Here is a 27,803-nt window from a genome sequence, read left to right as displayed (position 1 = left end):
AACAAAAAATAAGTGTTCCATAAGCTTTGGCAGTGAGTTGAAATTAATTTACAATGAACTCAAAATTGTTCAGAAGGGAAAAAATTGTTTAAATAAACTACTTTTCATTCTAGGCAATAGCTTTGGCAGTGAACTGAAATTTATTTAAAATTAGTTTAAAGCTGTTTAAATAAACTACCTTTAGTCAACACTAAATTCTACACCAGATGGTTGCCATGGGACAATTTTGCCGTCCTCTTATTGGCTCGCTTCGAAGTGAAGTCATAAACATTCAAAGAATATAGTTATTGGTTCTGAAATACATTCTTATGCAAAATATTCGTCATCTTCATTCTTTTTATTATTTGTGTCATCACAGAACAAGGTTTTACATCTGGTGAATCTCCACTTTGTTTGGGAAGGCTTTTTAATTTTATATGTTGTTGGTCGCTAAAAATAAATGAACGCTTCTCAATTGCTGATAACTGCTGAAAAAACAGTCCAGTGACGTCAGTAAGCTAATCATGGTATTTGTTACCTGATGGTTGCACTTACTAAAGATGTATTACTTAATTGGCTTTTTTTTAATAATAATGATATCATAAGTTTAAATTGTGATGAACAGAAAGAATAATACGCTAATTTTAAGATTTCTCGTCGAGCTAGGAAAAAAAATTAAAGCTACATGATTATTTATATGTCTAGAAATCATTATTATTTATATCATTCTCATAAGTGATATTTTTTCATTATTACCGATATCATCATCATTATAATTATATAAATTCTCATGATCACTATTGTGTTCTCTATCTCAACAGAACAGTAACGGAGGATTTCTGTTTAGAAATATGTAGCGCCAGAGGTAAATGCTCATTTGAAACGCGTTGAACTTTTACATTGATGTTCAACGGTGCTTTATCAAGTTTCTTTATAAAATGTCTGTGTTATTTTCGATTTGATGTTTTATTTTTATACCGAATAAATTGGTTATAAAATTCCAGTTGAACTTGTCTAATTAGAGTTTACTACCTACGGCTTTGACGAACAAGTAACACAACTAATCAAAGCGTTACTAATTGAATTTCTATACTAAAGTGTTCCAGTTCCGTTTGAAAAACGCTCCGATTTGTTCGTTGATAATGTTTTTGTTCTTGCAGATTATGCCAGCGTTTTGAGTCACTGCCAAGGTGCAAGAAAGGTGAAGTGCTCCTTTTTCATCGCCACTTATAAGTTTATCCGAAGTACTACAATATCACCATAGGTGGCTATAAATTAACCAACGTACTAGAAAACGAAAGAGAGAGAGAAATTCGTACTACGCAGATCACAGACTAAATTGATAAAGTTTCCAAAAATTTTGCGGATGTTCGAAATGTTTTTTTTTTGGTTCTTTTTCCTTTAAATTTGTTGCAAGAGAATTCAATCAAATTACATTGGGTTATTGAGCAAAGTGGTTTCGAGTATATGGGAGTGGAAGAGGATAAACTTCTGATTCAGTACCCATTTGATGTTATTAGTTATGGTCGGAGAATATATCTTAGACACGCCCAAAATAAATTTAATAGCCTCCTTAGTGCTTGGGTGGTGATCGCCTTTGTAGAGATATTATACATGCGAGTTCTGCCTACATAAAATCTCGACTAAAATGGGGGGCGGGGAGGGGGGGAGGGTAGCTAGAAAAGGGGCATTCTGACGCATTTTGAAAACAGCCCTCATCTTTAAGGCAATTAATTACATTTTTAACCTTGACTTCTAGTCAACCTGGAAATCAACTTGGATTTCAAAAACAGTTCTTGCACATTTTGGGGACAACCTTGATTTCAAGGAAACTTGAATTTTTCATCGGTGAATAATAATTCACAATGTCTCACTCGTGGGTTCTTAAGAGGATGTGAATATTATAATCTCGAATGATCCTCTTGTTGCGCCATCGGGTTATCGGGGGGGTGTTGATTGTTCGTGTGAAGATTTTCAAATATCAATGTTGTATCTTCTCGCAAAAATGTTGTCGTGTGTCTTGATTTGTTCTTCTGTCAAAATTGTGTCTTTGTAAATTAGAGGTTATTTCATTAATAAGTCACGCTTTCCAGCTCACGGTTAATAATGTTGAACTGAGCATCCGAGAGGATGAGGATATGACATTCAATAATTCCTGAACCCGATAATTTCTTGTTAATTGCGAGTTGAACTTCTTTTGTATTCACCAATCTCAATTCGCTTCCATAAAGATCATTATCTTTCATACTCCTGAGATCGATAAAAAGAGCGAATCTGTTTCCGGCGTAAAAGTCTGTTGCATTTTTCGCACTGTTTTCCTTACCGAATCTTCTGAAGATCTCTTCTCACATATCTCTTCCCTCCATTCCTTGACTGTAAACCTTATTTGGGATTCCAGTGACAATCCCCTTCACTTCAGTGATGTCAAGATTGAATGCCTTCTCACTGTCTCTCTCATCAGCGACTTATGGCTCGTAAAAAAAAAAGAGGAAGTCACTTTATTGACCTCCTTGTAACATTGACGACCTCATTGATGATTGTGTCTAATCCCATATCTACTGAGATTGTCTTGAGATGAGTGACGTGCTCGTACATGAATCTCTTTCCATTTTTGTTGCTAGACAAGGCCTCATCAGTGAGTTCTTGACTGCGAATGACTTCATACTTGTAGCGGCGTCAGCTCCGATAGCGGAGAGATACGTGTACTTAAAGAACTGAAAGACTCAAAGATTCCACAGGGCTAAGTTTATTATGTCGATGGTTACAGCGATCCTGTTTGGTAGGACGTGTTGGGCGAACGCTCTTGCAGGTTCTGAGTTAAGCAGTAATAATCGGAGGTTCTCTGGTTGGACCCAATGTTACCCGTCGAATTTCTGTGAGCCTTATGGAAAATTACACAAATTTTTGCAGTATTCAAGCTAAGGTCACACAAAAATTAGTGGAATGTCATCGTGACGTAAAATGTAGTAGAGCTGGAAAACATCTAAAAATACCGCGGAAATTAAGACACACGGGTGTCGTTACACTACTTCCCTAAATGTTTCTTCATTTGCCTATAAAAATAATAACGAGAACAAATGCGATATAAAATCGAATATTTGCCGATTATGATTCTTATTGATAAAAACTAGATATAAATCAGTTCTCACTGTCCTCTTTTGCTAAGAGTAGAACAAGCTTGTGCACTGGTCACTCGAAGAACTTTCTTTCTCCGTCCTTGGCTGCCGTGATCTGCACTTTTCGGACAAGTTGGTCGTCACTGGGGAATACTTTGGTGACTACGGCTAAAGGTCATTGATTTCTTGGGGATTCTTTGTCTCGGACTAGTACCACGTCTCCCACTTTCATACTTCTTTTGGGTGTGATCCATTTCTGACGCTTTTGGAGGAGGGCGCAGTATTCTTTCCGCCAGTGCAGCCAGAGCTGGTTTGCGAGGTACTAGACTCTTCGCCACCTTTTGCGAGAATACTGGTCCGGTGAATCAAATTTGCCAGGCGGAGGCAACACAACTTGGGTATTAAGTGTCAGCAGGTGGTTTGGTCAGTGGTTCTGGTGCTAAGGGATCTGTGAGATTCTCTATTGTTAGGGCAGGGGAGTTGACTATACATTTAGCTTCAGTCATGAACGTACGTAGCGCTTCGTCGTCAAGCTGCATACCATGTTCCAGGACAGAGCGTTTAGTGCGTATTTGACGTTCCCAAATACCTCCCATATGTGAAGCTTGAGGAATGTTGAGATTGAAGTCAATCCAGTCGAAGTCTTGAGAAGACAAGAATTCTTTCAGGGGTGCAGTGTCCAGTTTTTTTAGTGCAGCATAGAGTTCACTCTTTGCGCCGACGAAGTTAGTTTCTTGATCGGATCTAAGCTCGCGGACTTTTTTTCTGCGGCTGGTAAGTACTCTGAGTACGTTCAGGAACGAGTCTGTTGTCATGGAGTTCAAAGTTTCCAAGTGTATCGCACGTGAAGAAAGGCAGGTAAATATTAGGCCCCATCGTTTCATCCCTTTTCGTCCTTCTTTGATGTAGAGTGGACCAAATATATCCATTCCAGTGTAGGTGAATGCAGGAGCTGGTGTGACTCGCTCGGGGGGTAAGTCTGCCATCTTTTGACCTTGCGCGTGGCCACATAATCTACGGCACATTACGCACTTAGCGACGAAGTGAGAAACAGTGGAACGAGCATTGACGATGTGTCATGTCGTAACCTTGGTGATGCTGCTTCCCATGATAGGTAGTGTGGATAACGTGGATGCCGAAGGAGAACAGTCGTGTAGCTCCCTTTGGGTAAAATGACGGGGTGCTGGATTGCGTAAGGGGACGTTGCACTTTTGAGGCGGCCACCAACTCTAAGGAGGCCTTCTTTATCGATGAATGGGTCCAACTTGTGAAGGTTGCGGTTGAGCTTGACAATGCTTTTTCTTTTCCGCGCACTTCGGCGATCTTGGAATTGGTTGTCGTTACCTTCAAGCGTACTAAGGATCTTGATCTCTTATTTGAAGTGGTAGTGTTGAATTGACCTCAGAATTATATTCTACGCTTGAGAAAGCTCTTTCAGTGAGGAGGGTCCTTCTTTGAGACGCCAGTGATGCATATTGTTTGGTCTTAATCTTTCAATTGCTCTCTGTACTTGAACAATGCATCGTTTAAGACCGTTAAGCAAGGAGAAATGATTAAAGCAGTCGGGTTTCAATATTCCAAGGCCGGTGTGAGAGGTTTTGACTTTCTCACTCTTTGTAGATAACGTGGATGCCGAATCCTTTCTGACTTCAAGGTCTGATAGATGGAGGGCACAAATAGGCTGTGGCTGTAGCGGAAGCGGGTCTTGTTGCCATGGGAACTTTGGTCCGTTGAGCCAGCGGTTACTTTGTAGCAGTTCTTTTGCTGTTAAACCGTGGGAGGCTTCATCGGCTGGGTTTTCTTTTCCTGGGACGTGGAACCAGTCTCCTGGGGAGTTGCGGTCTCTGATATGCTGTACGCGGTTGCCAACATACATATGGAATCGGCGAGCGTCGTTATTGAGATAACCAATTACGATCTCAGAGTCGGTGTAGTAATAGCTTTTGATGTTATCGATGTCAAGCTCGCTCTTCAGCATTGTGGCTACATTATTGACGGAGACGGCCGCTGCTGTCAACTCTAGACAAGGTATTGATATTGGCTTGAGTGGAGCGACTCTAGATTTTACCATAAGGAAGCTAACGTGAATTCGTTTCCTTGATTTCTCATGCGCAGATAGATCTGACCGATGCCAGTGTCGGTTGCATCCGAGAAGCTGTGGATCTCAGTGCTGACGGGGTCGCCGAAATCCTGTGGTTTAAGACAGCGGGGAAACATTAGCTTCTCCAAAAGTGGAAGTTCTGTACGCCATTTCTCTCACAGCGGCAGAATATCCTCTGGTATTGGGTCGTCCCAATTCACATTTTGACGACAGAGTGCTTGAAGTATCTGCTTTCCGTTTAATATGACAGGCGACACCGCTCCGAGGGGATCATAAACTGAGCCGATAGTAGAGAGGATCCCGCGCCTGGTTACGGGTTTGTCCCTAAGTTCAATGTGGAATCCAAAGGTATCTGATTCGATACACTAGTAGGTACCAAGGGACCTTTGAACAGGCATTGTGTCTTGTCGAAGATCTAAATCCTTAAGGTCTTTTGCGCGATCGTCTACAGGTAGAGCTTCCAAGACTTCTTTGCAGTTACTTGCGAACTTATGTAGGCGTGAGTTGTATCTTGTGCAAATTGCTTGCGAGTCCTTGATTAACTGTAAAGCTCGCCCTGCCGTAGGAACGGACTTGACGCCGTCGTCTACGTAGAAATCTCTAAGGAGGAAGTCGGATGTGATGTTTCCAAACTCCTGTCTGTGAGTTTCTGCTGTTTGATGTAAGCAGAAGTTTGCCACTCCAGGGGGAGGATGCTGCGCCAAGGAGATGTACATTCATTCAGTATTCGACCATTGGTCCTGTTAGATCCTTGCTTTCGAACCACAGGAAGCGCAGAAAGTTCCTGTCCTCAGGGTTAACTTAAAAGCTGTGAAACATTTGCTTAATGTCACAGGTGAAGGCTACCTTTTCTTTCCGAAATCGTGTCAACACTCCAGTCAAGGAATTTAGCTGAGCTGGACCTTGGAGCAGATGCTTGTTTAGCGATTCGTTTTCGAAGACGGCGCTGCAGTCAAACACGACTCGGATTTGATCTGGTTTCCTTGTGGGGAAGGAACCATGCTTTGCCCTTTTCTGTACTCAGTTGATCATCAGGAACTCGACTGGCGTGACTGTTATCGAGTTTTTTTTTCGTGAAAGCTAAGTAGTCGTCTTTCAATTTGTTGTTGTTTAAAAGCCTTCTTTTAAGTGATAGAAGCCTTCTAAAACAGTGCCCTTTATTGTCGGGTAGTGAGATGTCATCAGATTTGAAGGGTGCTGGTGCTTGCCAATTTCCGTTTGTATTCTTGTGCAGGCCTTTGGTAAATCTTACTCCGAAGCGTTTATCCTCTATGAACTCGGATTGTTCAGTTCCACGAATTTTACGGCTATGGTGAATCTCGCTGTAGTCGAGTTCCATCATTAAGCGTACTTGCTTTGGGCTTGTTAGGTCTTTGGAATTCGTAAGGTTCTTGAAAGGAGGAGTTATAGACAATTCTTCCCAGCGATCTAAGAGCATTTCTCTTTCCACTATTACTCGATTGACCGAGGCTGCGTTGGGCGTTGGGTGCTTGTTTTTACATACACGACCTATTATTGTCCAGCCAAACTTGTATTGCTCTGCCCAGGGCTCTTCGTCGTTTCCGAAGATGACTTTAATTGGCTGGAAGGCAGCAGGAACATTTCGACCGATGAGTAGGCCTATATCGATATCGGGCGGTGCTGTATCTTGTCCGCAATGTGAGATAAATGTTTTACTTGCTAGCTAATTGGGGTGTGGCGATGTCCTCATGTGAAGCGGGGATGTACTTTTGTTAGTACGCAAACGGAACTTTGATAGGTAGATAACAATTTTCTTTTGAGTAGATAGTCCAGTTACTTTCTTGGTTCTAATGGAGCTGGAGCCTAGGATTGTATTAACCTGTAGATCTACTTCTGGTGCATCTACTCTCAGTTGTTGTTGAAAGTGTCGGAGACTGTGGATTGGTCATCCACGATTGCATTGTTAATTTCTAGCTGGGTTGGACTGATGAGATGTTTGTACTAGGACGTTTCTAGCACACAACCTACTTGTTTCCTCCTCCCCGAAGATTTACGTGCAAGCTGTAGATATATGAAATTAGGAGATCCTCGCAGCTAAGAACACTATTGAAACGAGTAGTTGTAAATAGGACCTGAAAAAAATTAAAAAAAAAAAAAAACTTTTTTTTTCAGGTCCTATTTACAACTACTCGTTTCAGTAGTGTTCTTAGCTGCGAGGATCTCCTAATTTCATCTTTCCACCGCAGTGCAAATATGTGAGTTTTCATATATCTAAAATCTGTAGATATATGTTTTACTTCAGGGGTATTAGATTCATCCTTGTTGTCGGGCGTTGTCTGAGCGTTGTATGTAGCGCTGTCAAATGCCTTTTGCGGCAAATGTCGCAGACTGGAGGTGTTTGATCACAATCGTCGGCATTATGCTTGCTGGGAGCCATACACCTAAAACAAAATTTGTTCTTCTTAAAGAAGTCTCTTTTTTCTTTCAAGGTTAGCTCATGAAACTACTTACACTCGTTTAGGGTGTGAGACTTTGTTTTGTAGAAGAGAGAGAGCTGATTAACCGCTAAGGGCCTTTTATCTGTAGGATTGTCTTCCGATTTCGTGTGCTTTGATGTTGGGGATGAGGCGTCTCGTTCACCAACTGTTTTCAAGGCCAAGTTAGTAGAGCCAGGTAACCTTTTACGTGGCTGAGGGCCAGGTGGTGAGAATGTACCAGGTGAATTTCGCGTTTGGTCTTTGGCTGTCTGGCGAAAAATGTGTGGAATGTTCATGCGATCGGCGTGGAAGGTTACTTCTTCGACAAACTCAGCAAAGGTCGGGAATGCCTCGCAACCTTTCTTTTGTTGTAGGGTTTGCTCTGTTGTGGACCATTTTGTTAAGATCCAGCTGGGAGCTTTTCCACCAGGCGTCATTATTGCCGATTTTAGGTCAGTTAGCCAGTTTGTTTTCAAAGTCGGTAGCTATAATCGTGGGGCGATAGAGAAGATACATTTTCTGTTGAGCGCTGATCGGTGCGAACTCGATAAGAGCGTCGAAAGCTGTTTCCCAGATAAAGAATTTAGTGTCTGACTCGTTACCAGTGAAAACGTCTGGCTTGGCTTGCGGGAGTCTTTGCAGCTGAGTTACCTTGGCCAAAGCTTTGGCAATCTGGAAGACACTGCCTGAATTTGGAGGAGCGTGATTGTGACCTTGAACGTACGGACTTGGTTTTATCTCATGGTACGAAGTAGCAGGTGTTACGGGAAAATCTACTGATTTTCCCGTGTGTGTTATTCGGAACATATTTATTCGTAAACTTTCACATTTAACCATTTCAAGTCCTTTCATTTTAAAAAATCAAAAAATGCATAAAAACCACAGTCGCTTTTGAATAGATTTTTGTTGTTACTCGCTTTCATCATATGCACCTGGTTGTCGGCACTTTTGTTATTTATAACATGGTTTTCTTAGGTAAATATAAGTGTTAATGGTCTTTCTGGAAACATTGGTTTTCATGGTAGTTAGCAGCTGAGTTTATACTCGTAAATTTAATTTCTTTTCATGCGATGGTTTCCAAACCAACCTTGCATAGATAAGCAGAAACTTTTAATTGCTTTTCTTAATTTTTTAATTGCTGCGCTGCTGCAATTAAGATAGGTATTGTTTTCTATACCAGAGCTGTAAATTCGCACCTAGGTTTCCTATTTTAATGGCCTAGAGTTTATTGCATCCGTCTTTTTAATTTTGAGATTCTTTCCGTCGTAGAAACAGATGGAATATTTAAGTAGTTTTCGTTTAACTTCAAAGAGACTTTTTTCCGCTCCTTTGTGTCCTAATTCAAGTATTGCGATTTGGATAACAATAGCACTTCACACCAGTTAGTTCTTAAGCAAGTACCTTGTACAGTTTTGATGATTACAAACTAGAGTACGCTAGAGGTCATGTCACTTGTTGGCCTGACCTAGAATAAAGTTCGGTGGAACCAAAGATTGTCTTATCCTTGACGTCCGTATAGGCTCGCTCGAAGTAGATCTCCGTGTACCAGGAAATCGTAACGAGTTTCCGTTCTCGCTACCAAGTGGTCTCTACCGAGCTATTTTCCCCCAGTTGTTATTGTTCCGTCCGCGAAGATTCAGTTTTTCAGTTGGGCGCGAAAACTTATCGTCACACAAGAGAACTCTCAGGGGTGAAGGGATCGGGGTATGGACGTAGGTTATAGGCAGACGGATGTATCGGTTACGGGCTGGTAGTGACGGCCGGAGCATGGCGAGGAAGAGGAGTCAAGAGTACTTGATATAAAGCGGACGTGACTGAGGTACTGGCGCCAGCGGCGATCTTCGGGGCTGTCAGGCTGTTTGTATTACTTAACACAAAGGGGTTCGAGGTAGTTAGATTGCCTGTGTTTGCAGAGGGGGCCGGAAGCTGAGGCGTTATTTGAGAGTCCTGTTTTAGGAAAGGAAGTGGCTGGCTGTCCTGTGTAATCGTAAGATTTGCCAGGGTACTTCATCAATTCAGGAAAGGATTTTACTTGATCTGGTGTGTCTTTATGGAAGTGAGCCTCGGTCCCGTGTCGGTTGTAGGATGGGAGGTTACTTGATGTCCTTTGTCTGGGAAGGAGTCCGTTGGGAGTCCTGTGTCAGTGAGGGTCATGTCGGCTGAGTGTCCCATGGGAGGTGGGTGTCCTATGTCAGTAAAGGGTGTGACTGGTAACCCTTTGTTTTCATTTAGGTCGACGTCGGAGGAGTGGGAGGAAATTCTGAGCGCTTTACAAACCGATCAATCGTCTTTTCCGTTTCTTTGGGCAATTGATCTGTTTCGTCACAATCGAACGGATTTTGCTCTTTTAAGGCCTCTTCATATACGGCTTCCTCTGCTAAAGTTTCGCGTAGCTGTCGTTGCAGTCTCAGCTCATTTGGAATTTTTTGTTGTTCTTCGATCTAGTCACTAAATTTTAATTTCTGTTCTAGCGCTGCACGTTTTGCTTTCACATTTATCAAAGTTTCTTTTAAAGATCGCGATGAACCGGATGTAGATGATCTTATCGAATGTCTTGACTTGCGTGACGACTTTGATCCCAAGGATAAGGTTTCGTCTTCTTCCAGTTCCGTCTTCGTTTGCCGAGCACGTGCTCTTCTGTCCTTCTCCCTCGCTTCCCTTTTTTTTTTTTTTGTTCGGCTACGATAACAAAGGAACGTACTTACTTGGTGTCTTCGGTTGGCTGCTCAGCTGCTTCCAGGGGTGGACATATCCTCTGGCTCGGATGAGCTCGCTTGGCTTGTAGACTTGAACTGTACAGAAATTCGACTGTAGCGTCAGCTCCGATGGCGGAGAGATCCGTGAATTTAAAGAACTAAAAGACTCACAGATTCCACAAGGCTAGTTTATTGTGTCGACTGTTACAACGATCCTGTTTGGTAGGACGTGTTGGGCGAGCGCTCTAGGGTTTGTAGGTTTTCTGGTTGGACCCAATGTTACCCGTCGAATTTCTGTGGGCCTAATGGAAAATTACACGATTTTTTGCAGTATTCAAGCTAAGGTCACGCAAAAATTAGCGGAATGTCATTGTAACGTAAAATGCGGTAAAAGCTGGAAAACATCTAAAAATACCGCGGAAATTAAGACACTCGGGTGTCGTTAGAAAACTCAAAGTGGATGTTCGTCAAATTATAGGCAAGCTGTGTCTTGTCAGATCCTATTACAGCATTGCTGGCAGGTGCAAGTCTCAACTCGAAAAGAAGCTCATCAGAAAGAGCTCTTGGGAAGACTCCATGATCCTTCAAAATCTCATGATGGAATCCTATATTTGTTCTGATAAACGATTGAGCTTATTCTAATTGTGAACTCCTGATTTCTCCTTATCTTCAGCATTGCATCTGATCTTTCAAAGATCAACAGACTGAATAACTTCTCTAAACATGCTCGCCCTCTCATTCTCAGTCAAGGAGAGGTCCTCATAGAACTTGTATAGATCATAAACATCATTGTCCTGTGCGATTATTTCGGCGAATTTCACAGTCAATTTGTCAACAAGAGCTCTTGAAACATTGTTCACGATATAACTGTTTGCGTGACCACTAACTGCCGAGTCAAAGATAAGTGAAAAAGATTCTGGCACAAGGACATCTCTGTTATTAGGCTTTGGAACTGGGACTCTAAGGACTTCAGCTGAAGATGCCCTATTAGGGTTAAATGTTACTCTGTGAATTGGGCGGTCAGCCTTTAGGGTGTTTGACGTCATTTTTTTCAAAATCTGGGTTGGTTTTTTCCCTGACTTTGGTTTTAAAATAATAGATATTTTACTTTGAAATGGATGAGTTTGGAGATGCTGGTCCTCTTTTAGAGCACAGTGACGGTGATAATGATGATGATGAGGTCCGACCCCAAGTTGTTCCCCCGGCGGTCTGTTGTCGTACTGGTCTCCCATTGAGTTTCTTGGTCATTGGTACCCACACTTCACAAATTTCGATTTCGTTATCCCAGTTGATGTTATCAGGGAGAAGTCTTATGTCAATTGCTTCCTTGACTCTTCTGGTGTACCAGTGTGATTCTCGATCAATTAACTTTACTTCGTTCCAAGTTGTTGGCGCGCGCAGAAACGGCGGAGGTCTGGGTACAGGCTAAACGTATATCCCTCTCGTGTTCTTTCAGCCTCTCTTTCATACAGGTCTTCTCATTTCACTAATGTAGATTTTGCCGCATTCACAGGAATCTTGTAAATCACGCTGCTCTATCTAAATGGATTGACACTGTTCTTTGGTCGTACTAAATGTTAGTGGCGTCTCGGACTTGAAGACTGCGCGGATGCCTTGTTGTTGTAGGCAACGGCGAAGAGGCTCTGATACACCTTCTACGTAGAGCAAGAACGCTGTGGACTTGAACTGCGTCACAGGCCCTCGGCTTGGGGAGGAGTTTCTTGTTTTCGTAACCTTCTGTACAAAGGAGTAGGAAAAACCGTTAGAAACAAGAACTGATGACAAATGTCTCTTTTCCTTGATGACTGATTTTTTTTCGCGAGACGCTTCGCCCGGTCATACAAACACTTAACAATACTGCGCCTTACTGATTGAGGGTGGTGTGAATCATGCGCTGAGTACTGATTTGTCTGAGTTGGTTTTCTGTAGACACTGGTGGTCAGGCGTCTGTATGGTTCCCTCGTAACTGACAAGTGGAGAAAGACGATCTTGTTGTCTTTCTCAGTTTCCATGATGAATCGGATGGTAGGTTGCTGACTGTTGAGATGCTGTAATAGACAGTCTACATAACTGCGATCCAGGATGGTGACGCTGTCATCAATGTACCGCTTCCAGGTCTTGGGTTTGTGTAGTGGATTCTATTGCTTGTTCTTCAAATACCTCCGCGTAGAGGTTTGCAATAACCACCGAAACCGGGCTGTGCGCCCATACTTCAGGTCAATATCTCGTAAAAGAGGTTATTGCTCATCGTGGTGGCAAGTAATAATAGACTGTGTAATCGTTTGTCTCACGATGCAGTCAGTAGTCTCTTGAGATGTAAATGGCGACGTTTCGATCGCTGTGATACAAATGGTATCGCGTAAGCAGTCGACCCCATCGCCTGATGAAGACTAGCAGTAAGCAGCCGAAACGTCGCCATCTAAATCTCAAGTGACTAGATTGTCAGACAAACGATTAAACAGTTTATTAAAATCAAGGTTGTTTTCAAATGCGTCAGAATCCCCCTTTTCTAACTACGGGGGCGGGAGGGGGGGAGGGGGATTGGATGGATTTTGGAAACGGAACAACATTCGTTTTATTTAAATATAAATGCGAATGTGGTCAGTTTCAGAGCATTTCTGTTGGACGCATTTATCTAAATTTAAATAAGTGTTTCCTCTTTAACTATTCGTTGGAGATTCGATTTCTCAAGGAAATAAAATTATCTACTCATTCAAAAAAAATTCAAATTACCCCTTGAATTTTATAATTTTAATAAATTTGTTTTACATTTGTTTTTTATGTTATCGGTAAGGATGATTAATTTGGTAACACAACAGTCGGCGAATTACTTAATTATTCCTTACCTAAAAAAGAGAACGATTTGACGCACTACAATCTTTTCTGTTTAATTGCCTTTTTTCTTTTTTACTTTTTGTTTCCATGAAGATTGTCATGAATCCTCAGGCTGTTCTATTGCTCACACTGGTAGCCGTTCCATGGACGTCTGCGAGTATGTTTACTTGTTATTTTGTATAATAAATTACTACTTTAACTGTTCGCAAGGAAACAAGTTTTTCAAGAAAACAGCCTGACGGTGATATTCTGCTTGGCTAAGGCATCAAATAAATATAAAAGCTAAGTCTCACGCGCGTTATTGGCAAATGGACAGAACACAAACATAACAGCTCACCACGGGGGATAGCTTTATAAAAGAATGTCATAAAAAAATGCATGTAGGTCTGTACATAAAGGGAAAAACCTTTTGCAATAAAGCAAACTCAGAGTATGATGTATGAAGTAAATATATCCAGCAAAGCCCACTCCTTCATAGGTGCCTTCGAGAGAAAAGAAAGAAAACCATGGAAAACTATCTCTCAATGAGAAGAATAGTTGATGTGAATGTAATGAAAAGTTATCAAACGCGATCTCTGATGAAATGTTACTGCACAGTGTTAATTAAAAAAATGTATATATATATATATATATATATACACGTATATAAACAAAAAAAAATCTAAAAGTAAGCTGCGAACTGCCCTTTCTTATCATCACAAGGTTCGCAATACTTACAGAGCGAGCGTGAGATATTACGCAACCTCGACAGTCAAGGTGTTAGTGTAAAAAATATATAGTTAGTGTCAACGATTGGTCACGATTCGTGTGATTCTTTTGATCATCTAGTAACTTGTAGAGCCCATCAGTTTGCTTGTGCAAATCAAGAAAAGTGTATCCATGCGTCTCAACGCTGCAACATTATCAGGGACTGTAGCGATGGATCAGACGAACAATGCAGTGAGTATCGTATTTTTTTTTTACATTTTTTGGAGGCTGAGCCTATCCCACTCCGAACTTAATGTCAAAATGAGTTATACTTTCAAAACAAAAACAAAAAAAATTGTTTACCGAGAACCCCACATTTACAATAATATTTCCAGAACAGGGAAATATAAATATAAACTTTGACGCACATTACATGCAATGAATTTCACATCCGTCCTCTTTGGATACAGAGCTTCGATGATATGGAAACGATTGTTGTGATGACCACAATCACTTTAACAACGAATGAACTAAGCTGAAATTTGTTAACTGTGCTAGCATTAAGTTACGTGATGTATTGAGCTAGTTAATCGTTGATAAATTACTTTGAAAATGATAATTTTAGAACTAGAGTCATCCCTCGACATTGCCTCAATCGACGATCTAAATTGACCACAAAAAAGTCAACATACAAGCTGTATCAACGCAGATAATACTAAATTTCCGTCACGAATACATTCTTCTTTGACAGATGAATTGTCGTCGCCCATGGTAAACGACATTTACATTTTTCCTGAAAAAAAAATTACAGAGCTTAGTGGTATTGTCATAATACTAATAGACCATTTCAATAAGTTTTCGTTTTCTTTCATGTTTCACCTGGACGAATCAGCTGGCCGTAAGTACTTTAAATTCAAACTGTGATCTTTTTGTGTGTCGTCTCAATGTGCAATGATACAATAACAGCATTAAGAAACTGTCGTATCATTAATTCACCACTCCAAGTTGTGTTTAGTTTTTTTAACTGGTTCACATGTAGCCATCAGGAACACATGTAAAATTAATCATGATTGAAGTATGAAAAAGGGTTTTTAGAGGAACAATGATTAAGAATGAGGCGTAACAAAAGAAAATTCAGTTGATTTCCTCTTGCTCGATAGGGAGGATAAAAACAAGAAAATTAAATTCATCAAGTTGTTCTTAGATTTCATTTTTTTTATTATTATTTCCTTTGCCTTCTGCCAAGAAAGCTGATCGAAGTTCCTGGAAACTCTATTGAACGTAGTGTCGTGTCCCTTTCTTTTTCCTTATCAACCCTCTTTTAATTCCCAAGTGGCCTTTTTTAAATGTTTTGCCTTTTCCTAACAAATGTAATGATTTCAAGCCCTTAAACTTAGCTAAAAGTTCATTCATTTTTAAACAAAAAAAAAAAAAAGGCAAGGCTAAGGGTAAGCAGCAACCTTCTAGTTTCTGAAGACAATGTAGGTTAAATTTTATAAGATGACATAGCTGCAACAACAGTAATTTGAAAAACAAAACCAAATATGTCGAAGAATAGGCTATTCGTCTTGGTAAATAACACTTGAAAGAGGAATATAATTGTTTGTCTCACGACGTGGTCACCTCGGTGTGGATCGCGACGTTGTGACTGCATTCTGCCAGTTTTCTCCTTGAGATGAGGTCGATTGAGGACGCACCACCTATATGCTGTTAAGCTCAGCAAAACTATTTAACGGGTAATAAACTCAGTAGCCTCCATTTTTCTCCAAAAAGATATGATAATCCATTTGTCCCTGGAAATCGTTGTTCTTCGAAGCTCACATTTTTCGAGCTTTTCTTTCAGAAATTTGTTTATTCTCAAACAAACCATGTCCGCGGACTAATATCCAAGACTATTTTAACACCAAAAGGAGGCTAATGGTTATTAATAATCGGGTAGGCAAACTGAGCGTTGCAATAAGCATCACCATGTCTTGACTTCCAGTTTTTGGTTGTTCATTTCCTTTGTCTTACGAGCAGAGGCTCAATGTTGCATGTCTTTCAATAAGCAATCATTGGGTGAGCTTGAGCAGGATAAAACAGATTATGAAAACGAAAACTCATCGAGGTCTGAGTTATTAACACAGACATAAGGTTTGATGATTTATGATCTCATGCGAAAACCAAATAACCCATTTCAGAATCGTTAAGTGCCTGCATCGAATTCTCGCGTGGGAGCGAGGCTAGGTGCTCACTTAGCGGCGCGAAAATATAAGTGTTCTTAAGAATTTCTAGAAGTTGTAACACAAAAAATAAGAAAAAAAATGACTAAGCACAATATGGTTTGTTGCTCAGAAGCTTTGTATCGGTAAAGTAATCGTAACTTGGAAGACCTGTCTTTCTTCGATTTCCTATAGACAAACGATTTTCTGTGTTTTAAGTTGAAATTGTGCCGTAGAGCTAATAGCAAGTTCGAAGAAGAGCGAAGGGAGGCAATAACTGACGAGGAACATAACTTAAGGAATTATAAAAAGTACTCTGCTGCTGATTCTCATCGAAAACACTCAACGGTTGACGTGTCTTAAACGGTTATGCAACACCAGCAACATTTCAAATCCACGAAAAAACTGAAAAAAGAATGAACGTTGAGACAAAGGTACTGAAAAACCATCTTCAACGAAAGGGTCCTATGTCAAATAAAAAAAATTTAATGAAAATGTAAAGCGCAGCACCACTGATCCTGTATAACATAATACGATCACATCTATGCCAAAACGCTAAGTAGTCCTCATGGCCGCATTGCGCAGAAGACAATTTCTATCCGAACACAAATCGATGTTTCTTTATACGATATCCTACAGCGGCAAAACGACCAAGAGGAGTTAACTCGGTTACGTCAATAAATGAAGCAATGCAGCATAAACTGCGAGAAAAGCCTACTACAAACGAAAATTGTTTGTGAAGGATGTTTTAAAAAACCGCGAATCAGTCAGGTTCCGTAATGGTATATCAAACATCTAATAAAATATACTAGGACGAAAGAAACTTTTGAGACTTGAATAGGAATCTGTTATGACTCTTGTGAGGTTAAGACTTGAGGAAAATGGGGAGGCGCACGGCCGAAATATTTCCTCCGTCACAAATTAATCGTTCTTTCATTACCCGGGCGTGCTCTTTATGTAACATTCATATTACTCCTCTGGCAAATTAAAGAGGAAATAAGAAAATATCGTTCTCACTCTACCCAGGAAAAGTGATCATAACATATTGTAATGAAATGTTGATCAAAGAGCTATTCTCACCCTAAGTATGGAGAGCCACCTTGAGTGGGCAAAAAGAGCACAGTACAAGTATAATTTTGCAGTTGAAATCTCCTTCTCATGACCCCATTCCAATGGTTCTAAAATATTTTCCATTGCGCAACAATTAACTGAAGCTTTGGTGGAACCAGTCTTATCTGATGTTTCTTTCAAACCGTAGACTCTGTAGAAATATGATGCTGTAGATATCTGCCTTTTTTTCTGATCAACCCAAAACTGACTGCCTCCTTGATGTTCAGTCTTGTGTCACTTTGAGTTTGGACCAGGTTAAAAAAGTTAGTAAAATATTCCACTAGCTCATCATTACAACCAAAATCTTCGGTAAAACTGAGATCTTCCAGTCTAATGGCATAGTCAGTCACTTCTTCTATTTGTACGTTTCCAGAAACATTTCTCTGAGTGACATGTGTTTGTAAGATTATTTGATACTGTAGAACGGCTGTAAGTCAAAAAGTGCATTGGTGATATGTTTGCTAGAACCATTTTTGCTTCCCTTACACGGATAAAAGGCTGCGTGCACTTCGGCGCTCGATTTCAAAATAAAGTCACTATAAGTTGACATTCCATCTTCTGTTTTTTGTCGGCGCAGTTGGCTTAGCTTCATACTGAAATAAGGAAAACACTTTGTTTACCAATGGACAGCACTATAAATCTTCTATTTGTCCATCATGGAAAAACTTGCATCCGAATAGACGTTTACATGTTTTAAGTGCAGCTCCCGTTAAGAGCGGTCCTCTCGACTTCCCGTCAGAAAAAAGTTCTTTTATTTTTTGCCCATGAAAAGGGTTTAGGACACATGTTTCAAAAATAGTTTAGTTGTTCTCCAATTCTCTTTTTTTGCTTCGCCACAAGTCAAAAATCATTTTTGGCCAGACCACCCCTGTGAACAGCGATCGAAAGTGTCAATTTCAAAGATTTTGTCCAGCGCGCAGCGACTGCAACAATGTAGCTCACGGAATTCTATCTTGCTACAAGTTACAAGGTGTATTCAGGTATTTCACAGACAAAATATGGAAACTTCAGCTGAAATATTTTTCATACCAGCGTCATCAGAGGAGACCCTTCTCTTCGACCTTAATTTACATATTAAAAATTCACTACTTTGTAAGAAAGAATTCTCAAAATTCAGGCGTTAATCGGGCCGAAAAAGCATATCAGTGCATAGTTTATACACCAATGAGGTCACGGATTGCGTCAAACCCGCGAGTATATCTCTAGTTTCCATCCACCAACTTCTTAAAAACAACGCAAATCCATGTGTTTGCTCAATTGCGCTCGTGTCAAAGATCATTTGCATGATTCTTGGAATTGACCAAGATCTCCTTTTGACAGTTCAAACTTCGTTCGTTTATCTTCTACGTTGAGGATTTTAGGTTTTCACAGCAACTGAATGGAGATTAGATGCCGAGTTGTCCTAAAACGTTGCGTAAACGTGATCGGTCATACCGCTTGCGCGCTTGCATGACTTACAAAGTAGACAAAGGTGATCGGAAGGCGCCTTCTCGATAATTTACGTTGAAATATCAGGTCATGAACTATGCACAGTGTGGAGATGATCAAAATTAAAGAATACAATTTGGTACTCTGGTCATAACAGACATATCGCGTTGCTTAAAAGGACACAAAAACCAGTTAAAATAGGTTGCAGTGTTTATATTTACAAAACAACACGCTTACACTCTGAAACAATTTTTTTGCAGTTTTGAGTTATTTAATAATTGCTGTATTACATGCATTTTTCGAATAATCTGCAAAAAGAGGATATTTCTCTCTAAGTTTGCAGAAAATTTGAGAACACTAAACGGGCGAAGGTCTAGGAAACTAGACAGTATGTAATGTCCTGAGTGGAATATCCGTTGCAGAGATTGCATTTATTATGCCAAATAAGCACGCTATCGTATATTGATTGAGTTAGCTCTTTACCAATCAGACTTTTCATAGTAAGTCTAATGTATAATTATTGACGTTACTCACATATCTATACAGGAAAGTGTGAGAACTATGAGTTCACTTGTGGAAATGGAAGGTGTCGCAGCAAATATTTACGTTGTTTTGCGGGAAATAACTGTGATGATAATTCAGAGGAACAAAAGTGCCGTAAGTGTATTTTTACTACCACTTCTATCTTATATTGCAATCACCTTTCCTTTGGGCTGATGGCTAACAGTACTTTTATTCAAGTCAGCCTGTACTTACCATGTCAAGATACAAACAGATACTCTCTTTCGATCTCTCCCTTTTTTCTTCAAACATCAACGAAATCATAATAGTACCTATAATATGGACCAAATAGGGAAAATGATTTTTGTTCTTATTGTTGTTACTACTGACTACATAGGATGCCTTGCTCCACTTTCCATTTGAGTTGTTCTTTGTTTTGTTTTGTTTTCCTCTCCCTTTTTTTTTTAAATTTTGTGTGTGTTTATTTTTAACTGCAATTGCAACGACCAAGTCCTGATCACTCGATGTTGTATTAATTTGGGAATGTTTTTCTTCTTTTCTCAATTTTCAAAACATTTACACGGAAACACTAGCTCGGCGTAAGTATCTTTTGGATATTTCATTGACTTCCTCTCCTTAGAGACCGGTCATTTCACTTGCCATGTAGGGGAAGGGGAAGAGAGAGGGGGGTAGGGTATGGATAATTTTGTTTGTGTCATTTCAAATTCAGTTTTAATTTACAATTTTCATTTTACCTTTCCCATAGTGGTTTGTCCAAATACCAAAAATCTTTGCAGGTGTTGAGGGTCCCCAGTAGGTTTCCCGGGATCCGGGATTGGGCTTATTTGCAGAAGCGAGATGCGGGATTGTCACTATGAACGGCACATGAGAATCGGCAATTTTGAGGGGCGGGATTCAGGAAACAATAACTTAAACGCACCGAGAACCGGGCCATCCGTTGACGAGAATTTATAAAGAGATTGTTCCACGTCAAAGTCCTAAAAAGCCTGGCTTCCCACGCAGCCGTTTTTATGAGATCGTGTTTCACTTCTTTCCACAAACGCGTTTATAACCTGGTGAGTCCTACGACAATAGAAGTGGAGAGTGCTCACTCAGTTGTGCATTTATTACAAAGATCCACTTTGATCGGTGTTAATTTACACAAAAAACTTGGGAAATGCAGCCAAAGAAGCCTTAAAGAGGACAACCCAGTAAGTGGTGTATTATTTTACAAATTCAAAGTCATTGTATCCTGTACCCGAACTTGCCATGATCCTGTCGGCCATACCGGTATTCAAATGATATCACCTGTACCAATAGCACCATAGAACATACAGAACATGAAGGACTGGGCGCAAACATTTTGGTGTTGCGGTGTGTCAGATGGCAAAAGCTGGGACTCTCCAGTTGTACCTCGATTAGAGAGAAATTCAGCCAGGTCAACCGCTCAGCTTCGAACTGTCTGACCTCAAGGAGCAGCAAAGAAAAAAAAGACAGGCGAAGAGGAAAATGAGATATTAGAGTAAGATTCCCTAACAGTGATGAAGAATCGGATGATGCATTTCTGGACGACGAGACCGCATGTGATGATGGTCACTCTATCTTTGGAACGAGAGACTCATTATCTCCGCGGAAGATTTTTCCCACTTTGGAGGAAGTATTCGCTTCTACAGTAAAATTGTGTTCAGTTGACTTTTCGTAATTTCCCTTGTTATGGAAGCAATGGGATTGCCGTCACCTTTTTTTTGTTTTATGCACTTGTTGAGATTGTTATTCGTTTCCTTGATACTGACCTGTCTTTACTAATATGTTTATTCGTGATCGAAGTTAAAACGGAAGGAAATCGTTACCGTGACTGATGTAAGTTATTCGTGAAAAACTTTGAAAACTTCTGAAATGAACGGTATCGTTTGGTTGAAAAGAGTTAAACTTACGACTTACAGTGAGCAAAGACATCAACAGATCAATGCTTGTAGAGAAGATCATCACCCATCGAAAAAGCCCTTTCAAGTTGAAGAAATGGACTAAGAACAAAAATTTATGATCGGGATCGGGATTAGCCGGTATAAACCGTCGGGATTACGGGACCTAAGTCGGGATCGTGCGATTAAAGAACCCTATTGGGGACCCTTAGCGTTTGTTCATGATATGTAAATCAGAGTCTGACATTAAGCATAACATCAAGTTCATTTTAAAACTCAACTTATCCAAGTGAGATTTTAGCTTTAATTACATGTTTTGCATCAATGCAATAAATACTTTGACTCGTTTAGAGAACCGTAATTTGCGTAGCCAGGTTCCCTAAAGAACGAAGAAGGGAAGGGGGGGGGGGAGGGGGAAGTGGAGATGAGAAATGAAATGAAAAACTAAAATTTCAACGGTCGCTTCTTTCATCTCCGTTATTGACGACTGACCCTTCCTATGTTCTCCATGACAAAACCATGTGAAACCCCCCAGAGTTCTCCCCCCCACCTCTCTTCCCCCCAGATGAGTGATGTTGACTGGTCACTTATGTGTGGCTACCGGTAAACTCACCCCCCCCCCCCAAAAAAAAAAAAACCCCTATGTGCTCGCTTAGTTAATCATTTATTCATTGTTTGTCCTTCATACTTTCCTGTAAGTTTTTCGGGACAAAGGTAATTGAACTTTTGTCCAAGCGTAGAAGCTACCTTCTTGGAGAATTTAGGCGTGTGGGATTCACATTTGTTTTACAATCTGTTTTTATCTGTCTTTATAAGCAGAGTCTTGACTACGAAATATTTATTAGAATTAGCTGATTTCATTCTATTTTGATTTGGTTTTTTAACGCTTCCCCTATATCATACATTTAACGTTGAAATTAAGTTTTAAAAAATGAGGGAAGTTAAACGTGTTTATATTTGCCTGTTTCGTATACATTGACCTTGTTTTTAACTACCTGGCCGACGATCAGGACAATAATATCTTCCCAGGTTTACAGCAAGAAGAGAAGTTCTGGCAACAAAACTTACATAAATTCTCCCTTCCAGTAAAGCAGAAGCCAAAACGTTTGAAACAACATGCTCCCCTGTGGCTAAGGCGTTGATATCGACTGTGTACTAACCGGTGATTTTCCTTTTCTTTCCTCTTTTTACGTTTTTAATGAACTGCTCCTCGGAAACCAAAGGAAGTAAGTGGTCCTACAATTTCATAATTTAGATGTTATCTCTTGCATGTCATTATTATAACAAACTAGACCCTGTGAGCAGGGTAACTGGGATACCTGGATGGTACTGGATCCGTGGAATCAAGTGTAGTGATACTACGCGTGTCGGACTAGTATACTGAAATAGTGAGCTCAAGTCTGGCCAAGGGCATACACCTGTCTCAAAACATAGGCATGCTGTGCATGCAAGAGTTATTTTTTCTAGGGTGGGTGGATTACTTGAAACATTGTAAGTGGTCTACGTTCTTACAAAAGGAAAGAAGATTATTAACGCGGGAAAGAATGAAAATGTCGAATTACCTCACACACAGGTATTTTGTGGTAGATTATGTGTGTTGTACGAATAAATGTAACCAAAAATAAACTGTATTTGTGCCACGGATACCTGTTAGTACAAAATGTAGACAGCAGACTGCAGACCGGATACAAAATATAGACTGCAGAGTGGGTAAAATATGCAGACTGAGAATCTGAAGAGTTTTTACGTCTGGTATATAATAACATGTCATCTTACAGCTTACCGAGCGTCACGCAATCGCTTTTCCGCGATCAGCCTTCACGATAATTTGCACAATTGTGGAAAATTCCTGGCCCATTTCTTGATGAAAATCGATCGTAATATTATTTCAAGCCTTCAACATAGTCTTCTTACTTTGCGCGCGAGTTGGTTGGTGTGATGTCTGTACAGATTTTACCAGTGTAATAAAAGTAGATGACGTGAATAATAGTGATGGTAAAGCAAGCTTAAAACGGCAACAATCGCCAGAAACTACAACGGATACACAGGGTATGAGTAAGTTTTATTGATTTTACGAGAAAAATCTTCATATTTCGAAATACTTATCGTTGTAAATCGACCATATTTCGTTCCCTATACTATTCCTGATAACGTGTTCAAATTTTCAACGGTTCCTAGAATAACTTACTCTGAGTCACACAACGCGTGACGCGTTCGTGAATTAATCGTTGGCTCTTTCTCGAAACGTGACCTTGGGTCGCCTGTGACAAGACAATTGCGTAAACAATACTTGACATAATAACATTATACACAAAAAACACGGGATTTTGGATCATGTATTTATTAAAAAAGAATATCCATACAACTACAATGAAAACAAACATAAGATTCACCTTTCTGATCGTGAAATTAATACCATTCGCACTGTTATCGTAGCTACGTTCCCTGGCATCAAGTGAATCCAACATGGCGTCTTTCTTCACAAGCAGTTTGCATCCATTTGAATTTTGTTCTTCAGTCTCACAGTTACCGCTCAATAACATCTTTTTGTGTGGATTGGCCGCGAACAATACGACTTGTGTATGCATCTATAAGTATTTTGAGCGTTTGCCCCATAATGCTCCAGATGATCGTAATCCAATTACATTGAAATACAAAACGACTGACAAAATAGTTTTATGGGCAAAAATCTCGTGTTCGTCATGTGACCCGGCCCTGTCCGTGCATTACAACGTCAATCATCATCAAGATAGCACGCGTGATCAGCATGTGAACACCTTATTGGATCACAGTTAGGTGTCATGGTGTTGAGGGCCCAATGACCTCTGGGTACTATTGCGCAATTTTTCCATTTTGTGGCGGAGGAAAAAAAAAAAAAAAACGACAAAAAAACAAAGGCATTTTAAGACTGGGCTACCACAGGTATCCCAGTAAAAAGCTGTTAACCACATTCTAGCCGCAACCTTTCTTTGCCAACTAAACACTACTAGCGGCATAAGAGAAGATCGGGAAGAGGAATCTGCCTTTCGGTCTGGAAAAAACCCATGGTATGAGATAATATGCCCAGGCCAATACTTTTATTGATGGAGAATTATATTTCACGCACTACTCAGGAATCTTTCAATTTTGCATTTAACCTTTTTTGAACAATGGAACAGTAGATCTTTTTATTTTTCGCTGCAAGGAAAATCTCATAACATCACGATCATGGGGAAAAAAAACTGTGGTTATAATCCATCAATTGTTTTTTGTACCCGTATTAACATTTGCATCCGTTTTACATGGGAGACACTCTTTCCTTGCCAATTAGAACTAAGTCATTTTGTTACGCGAGTAATCTTTTAGAGGAAGGGTAGCTCGGAGACCAAACTGAACTCAGGGTTGTCGTAACAGCAACAAGAAGATTTATTCTAGAGAATGAACGTAGTTTCCACGAAGTTAAACTCTTACTCGGCCACCGCCAAACTGCACTTAATCCGGCTTGATAAATTCACACAGCCTCCGCCAACTTCAATAAATATTGCTTCGTCACACTTGAATGAACACGCTAGAGTCAAGCTCTCTTCGCTTGTGAAAACTGGTTAAAAGTTCGCTTGGACTCGCCTACTTATATACTTACACAATAAATATCTAGAACTTTCTAAATAGTCTAATTATAGAAAGAATACAAAATAAACCGCTTTACGAAACGCTTGCGCAATACACTAAAATAAACAAACTATGACCTCTCGCAAAGCTTCTAAAAGGTCACGCTGTCACGCACTACAATTTTTCGCAACACATTTTTGTTTCCTTTTACATCATTAATTAAAAAAATAGTCTTAGAGCATCGAATTGATGTGTTTGATCAGCTTTACATAATCGATTAATTCATTTTTTGCTAACTTATTATCAATATTTTCATTCTTTTTCTTAATTTACTCTCCCTGAATTAATTGTCATTATTTTCTTTCTCTATTCATGCATTGCCTTTGTCAAATTAAACAGCCTGTAAGTGATGAACTCAATTTAATGAGGCAACTGAATTAAATAACTTACTTAATAGCAAAATAATACAACAGAAACGTGTATAGTAAGCAAAACACAGTTACTGATATAATATATGTGACCCTCCACGGGATTCGGGGAATAAGATGAACGCACGCACACGGTATGCTCGCACGCTAAAAGAAAAGAACTAGCTTTTAACACTTTAGCAGCGTGTTAGTTACTCGCCTCATTAACTTCAGAGCCATTGTCTGCTTCGCACGGTAGAAACAAAGGACTGAACGTGTTAGGATCTTGCTCGCAACTTTGCACGATACAACACAGGGACCGTGCTAATTTTATAACACGCCTCCCAAAGTTAAAGTTGCTTTTTTTGTACCTGGAGCCAGAAATCTGTTGCTAAAGGATTCACAAAGATTCGGTACTGAGCTTATTAACCCTTTAACTCCCAGATGTTATTAAAATGAAACTTCTCCCTATAATACCCATACATTATTCAGCAAACAGGTAATGAGAATATTCGAGCTTATCAGGTAGAAGCGGCTATCTTGATCTAGCACCACGTTCACATAACTAATTTACTAGGAAATGTGTAACAGCTGGAGGGGAGAATTAACAACCGATCTTGGGAGTTACAGGGTTAACTGTGGGAAGCGATAAGGATTTATATTTTGCAAGGTAAGAATTAAGTTCTAAAAAAGTAATTCGTGCGTTCAAACTGAGCTCCTCTAGAACTTGTGAAACACGTCGTGCTCACTGAATTCCCTGTGAAAATCCTGAGGGAAAGAGCCGTGATTTGCCGGGAATGTTTCTTTTTTATTACAACTTTCGGATAGGACAGAAGATCTTCTGCATTTCCGCTTATATTCTGTAAGTAATATACTTTACAAACACTATTCTCACGATTAAGAAGCTGACAAACACAATTAACAAAGTGAGCTGGGTTGTACAAGATAGGTTAGCGTGTTAAGGAACAAAGGAACTAAGCGTGTTAAGAAAAACAAAAAATCTAGCGTGCTATATAAACAAAGCTCTACCGTGTTAGCAATGTTTACGAACACGCTTTCCAAAATCAATTGTTTTTGTGCGCATATCTGCACGGTAAGCGTGTCATGCCACTAGCGTGCGAGCGTGTTATAACGTGCCGTGTGCGTGCTATCGCCTTATTCCCTGAAACCCCGTGGAGGGTCACATATGGTATGAGAGTTTGACTTTCCAATATCAGTCGTTGTATCATATCTACATACAATAGCATCATTGAAGAACGAGGACCAGTTTTCAGTCTGTAGTGATATCAGTAGGAAGCTTCTTAATACTACTTTGATTTACTGAATTTTGAACCGATCAAGTGTTTTAACGCCTGAACTCTACTTATCCCAATCTTTTCCTCTGCTGTCTATGTCAACCATGCTGGATGAAATAATCACATCAGGTGGTAAGTGAAAACGTAAAAATAATTGTTTGCAGAATCATAATGATACATCGAGTCCTCCTTGGTATTTACAATGTTTTCTACGTTGTTCTCTCTCTCTAAGCTAGGATTCTGACAGACAATTTTTGGACGGGAATCTCATGTTGTTTTCGTCCTTTTACTTTTTGTTGATAACGATGACTGTTAACAGGAAGTACTCATCGATTAAAGAATTAGATGCATATGCAAATTTACTTATGTGGGAAGGTGATAAACTCTAAGTTATTGATTCAATTTCGTAACTTGGGATAGAATATAATTGATTGTCTGATCTTGAAAATACGTTAGCGAGGTGACCACCAGTTCGGAATCATTAAGTAGTTTTGAGAGAAGGATTTAAATTTGCAGCCAAATGAAAATCAACTTTAGATAAAGCCTCGCTTGAATGCGCCCCTCTTAAGGCATTGGTATCGCGAAACTAGCATATTGAAACAAAAGTCAACGAGATTTTCTGATGAAACGATTTGTTATTAAACTCTAGAATTCGTAGATGTTTGAATTACAAGTGAGGGTTAATGTTGGGTTAGGGGAGGGGTAGGTGGGCAGTTGCCCAGATGCTGATATTGATCCAATCATTTCTTAGGCACGAACTCTTTCAGCAGAAAACAAGAATGGCAACCGAGCGCCATGTTCATTTAAACACTGAATAGAAATGATCGTGTGTTAGTTTATGATGAGATTATCTTTCAGCAATTTCTCCCTCAATACTCGTTGCCAAGTACCTTTTACGATTATGACGGTTATTATTATGATCATCTTTCGTGGATAATTATGAAATTTACTTACTTGAACACATGCTGAAGTAACATGACATGAGTTAAGATGACTTAACTCGCCAACCCTACATGATTATCGCTGGTCACCATTATTTTATTTCTTTGATCTGTCCATTAAAGTCCTCGTCTTAGAACCAGTTTCATGGCTGGCAGTGAAAAACATAGGTAGCTTACATCATTTGGTAGATTTGTCTGTTTTGTGTATTGCGATAACCGGTGAAATTAGACGTAATCGTTACTCTTAAGTCCACGAACAGTCACAAATATGTTATTCATCGATCATACGTAAATTTCTGACATATGAAAGTATCATCATCGATTGCTATAAGTCAATTGGTTTTCGTAATAACCATTCGCGAACTTAACAGAACTGGAAAAGGGATTTATTCGCTGTAAAAACCCCGTATACAATTCACAGTGGAGTCAAACAGTCACGTTAAAGTCGCGCACCGAAAAAAAGCTAAAGTTAGCAATTGCTATCAATTGATTGAATCAAATTGGTTTCCGTAATAACCAGTCGGGAGTGATTTATTCGCTGTCGGTGACCATTGACAA

The 27,803-nt window shown here is 39.8% G+C and overlaps 1 protein-coding gene and 1 pseudogene across 1 annotated transcript; one reads left to right on the top strand and one right to left on the bottom strand.

Moving 5' to 3' along the window:
- Positions 1 to 1,143: 1,143 nt before the first annotated feature.
- On the top strand, positions 1,144 to 21,371 carry LOC149045564 (vitellogenin receptor-like). Its single transcript, XM_089208255.1, has 5 exons — positions 1,144 to 1,180; positions 13,259 to 13,322; positions 13,994 to 14,104; positions 19,138 to 19,248; positions 19,859 to 21,371. The coding sequence occupies exons 2-5, from the start codon at positions 13,265 to 13,267 to the stop codon at positions 19,894 to 19,896; spliced, it is 318 nt and encodes a 105-aa protein (XP_089064381.1). The 5' UTR covers positions 1,144 to 1,180; positions 13,259 to 13,264; the 3' UTR covers positions 19,897 to 21,371.
- On the bottom strand, positions 7,439 to 8,534 carry LOC149045565 (uncharacterized; annotated as a pseudogene).
- Positions 21,372 to 27,803: the final 6,432 nt, after the last annotated feature.

This window comes from Pocillopora damicornis, chromosome 5, assembly GCF_964200805.1.
Source record: "Pocillopora damicornis chromosome 5, jaPocDami1.2, whole genome shotgun sequence".
NCBI lineage: Eukaryota > Metazoa > Cnidaria > Anthozoa > Scleractinia > Pocilloporidae > Pocillopora > Pocillopora damicornis.
This window is presented reverse-complemented; position numbering and strand designations above follow the sequence as displayed.

What these genes read in the sequence shown, in the direction of transcription:
- LOC149045564 (XM_089208255.1), top strand. Translation starts at nt 13,265, where the DNA reads ATGAATCCTCAGGCTGTTCTATTGCTCACACTGGTAGCCGTTCCATGG. An exon ending in CGTTCCATGGACGTCTGCGA is followed by an intron (nt 13,323 to 13,993) that starts GTATGTTTACTT and finishes TTGATCATCTAG; the next exon opens with TAACTTGTAGAGCCCATCAG. An exon ending in TTCAGAGGAACAAAAGTGCC is followed by an intron (nt 19,249 to 19,858) that starts GTAAGTGTATTT and finishes CCTTTCCCATAG; the next exon opens with TGGTTTGTCCAAATACCAAA.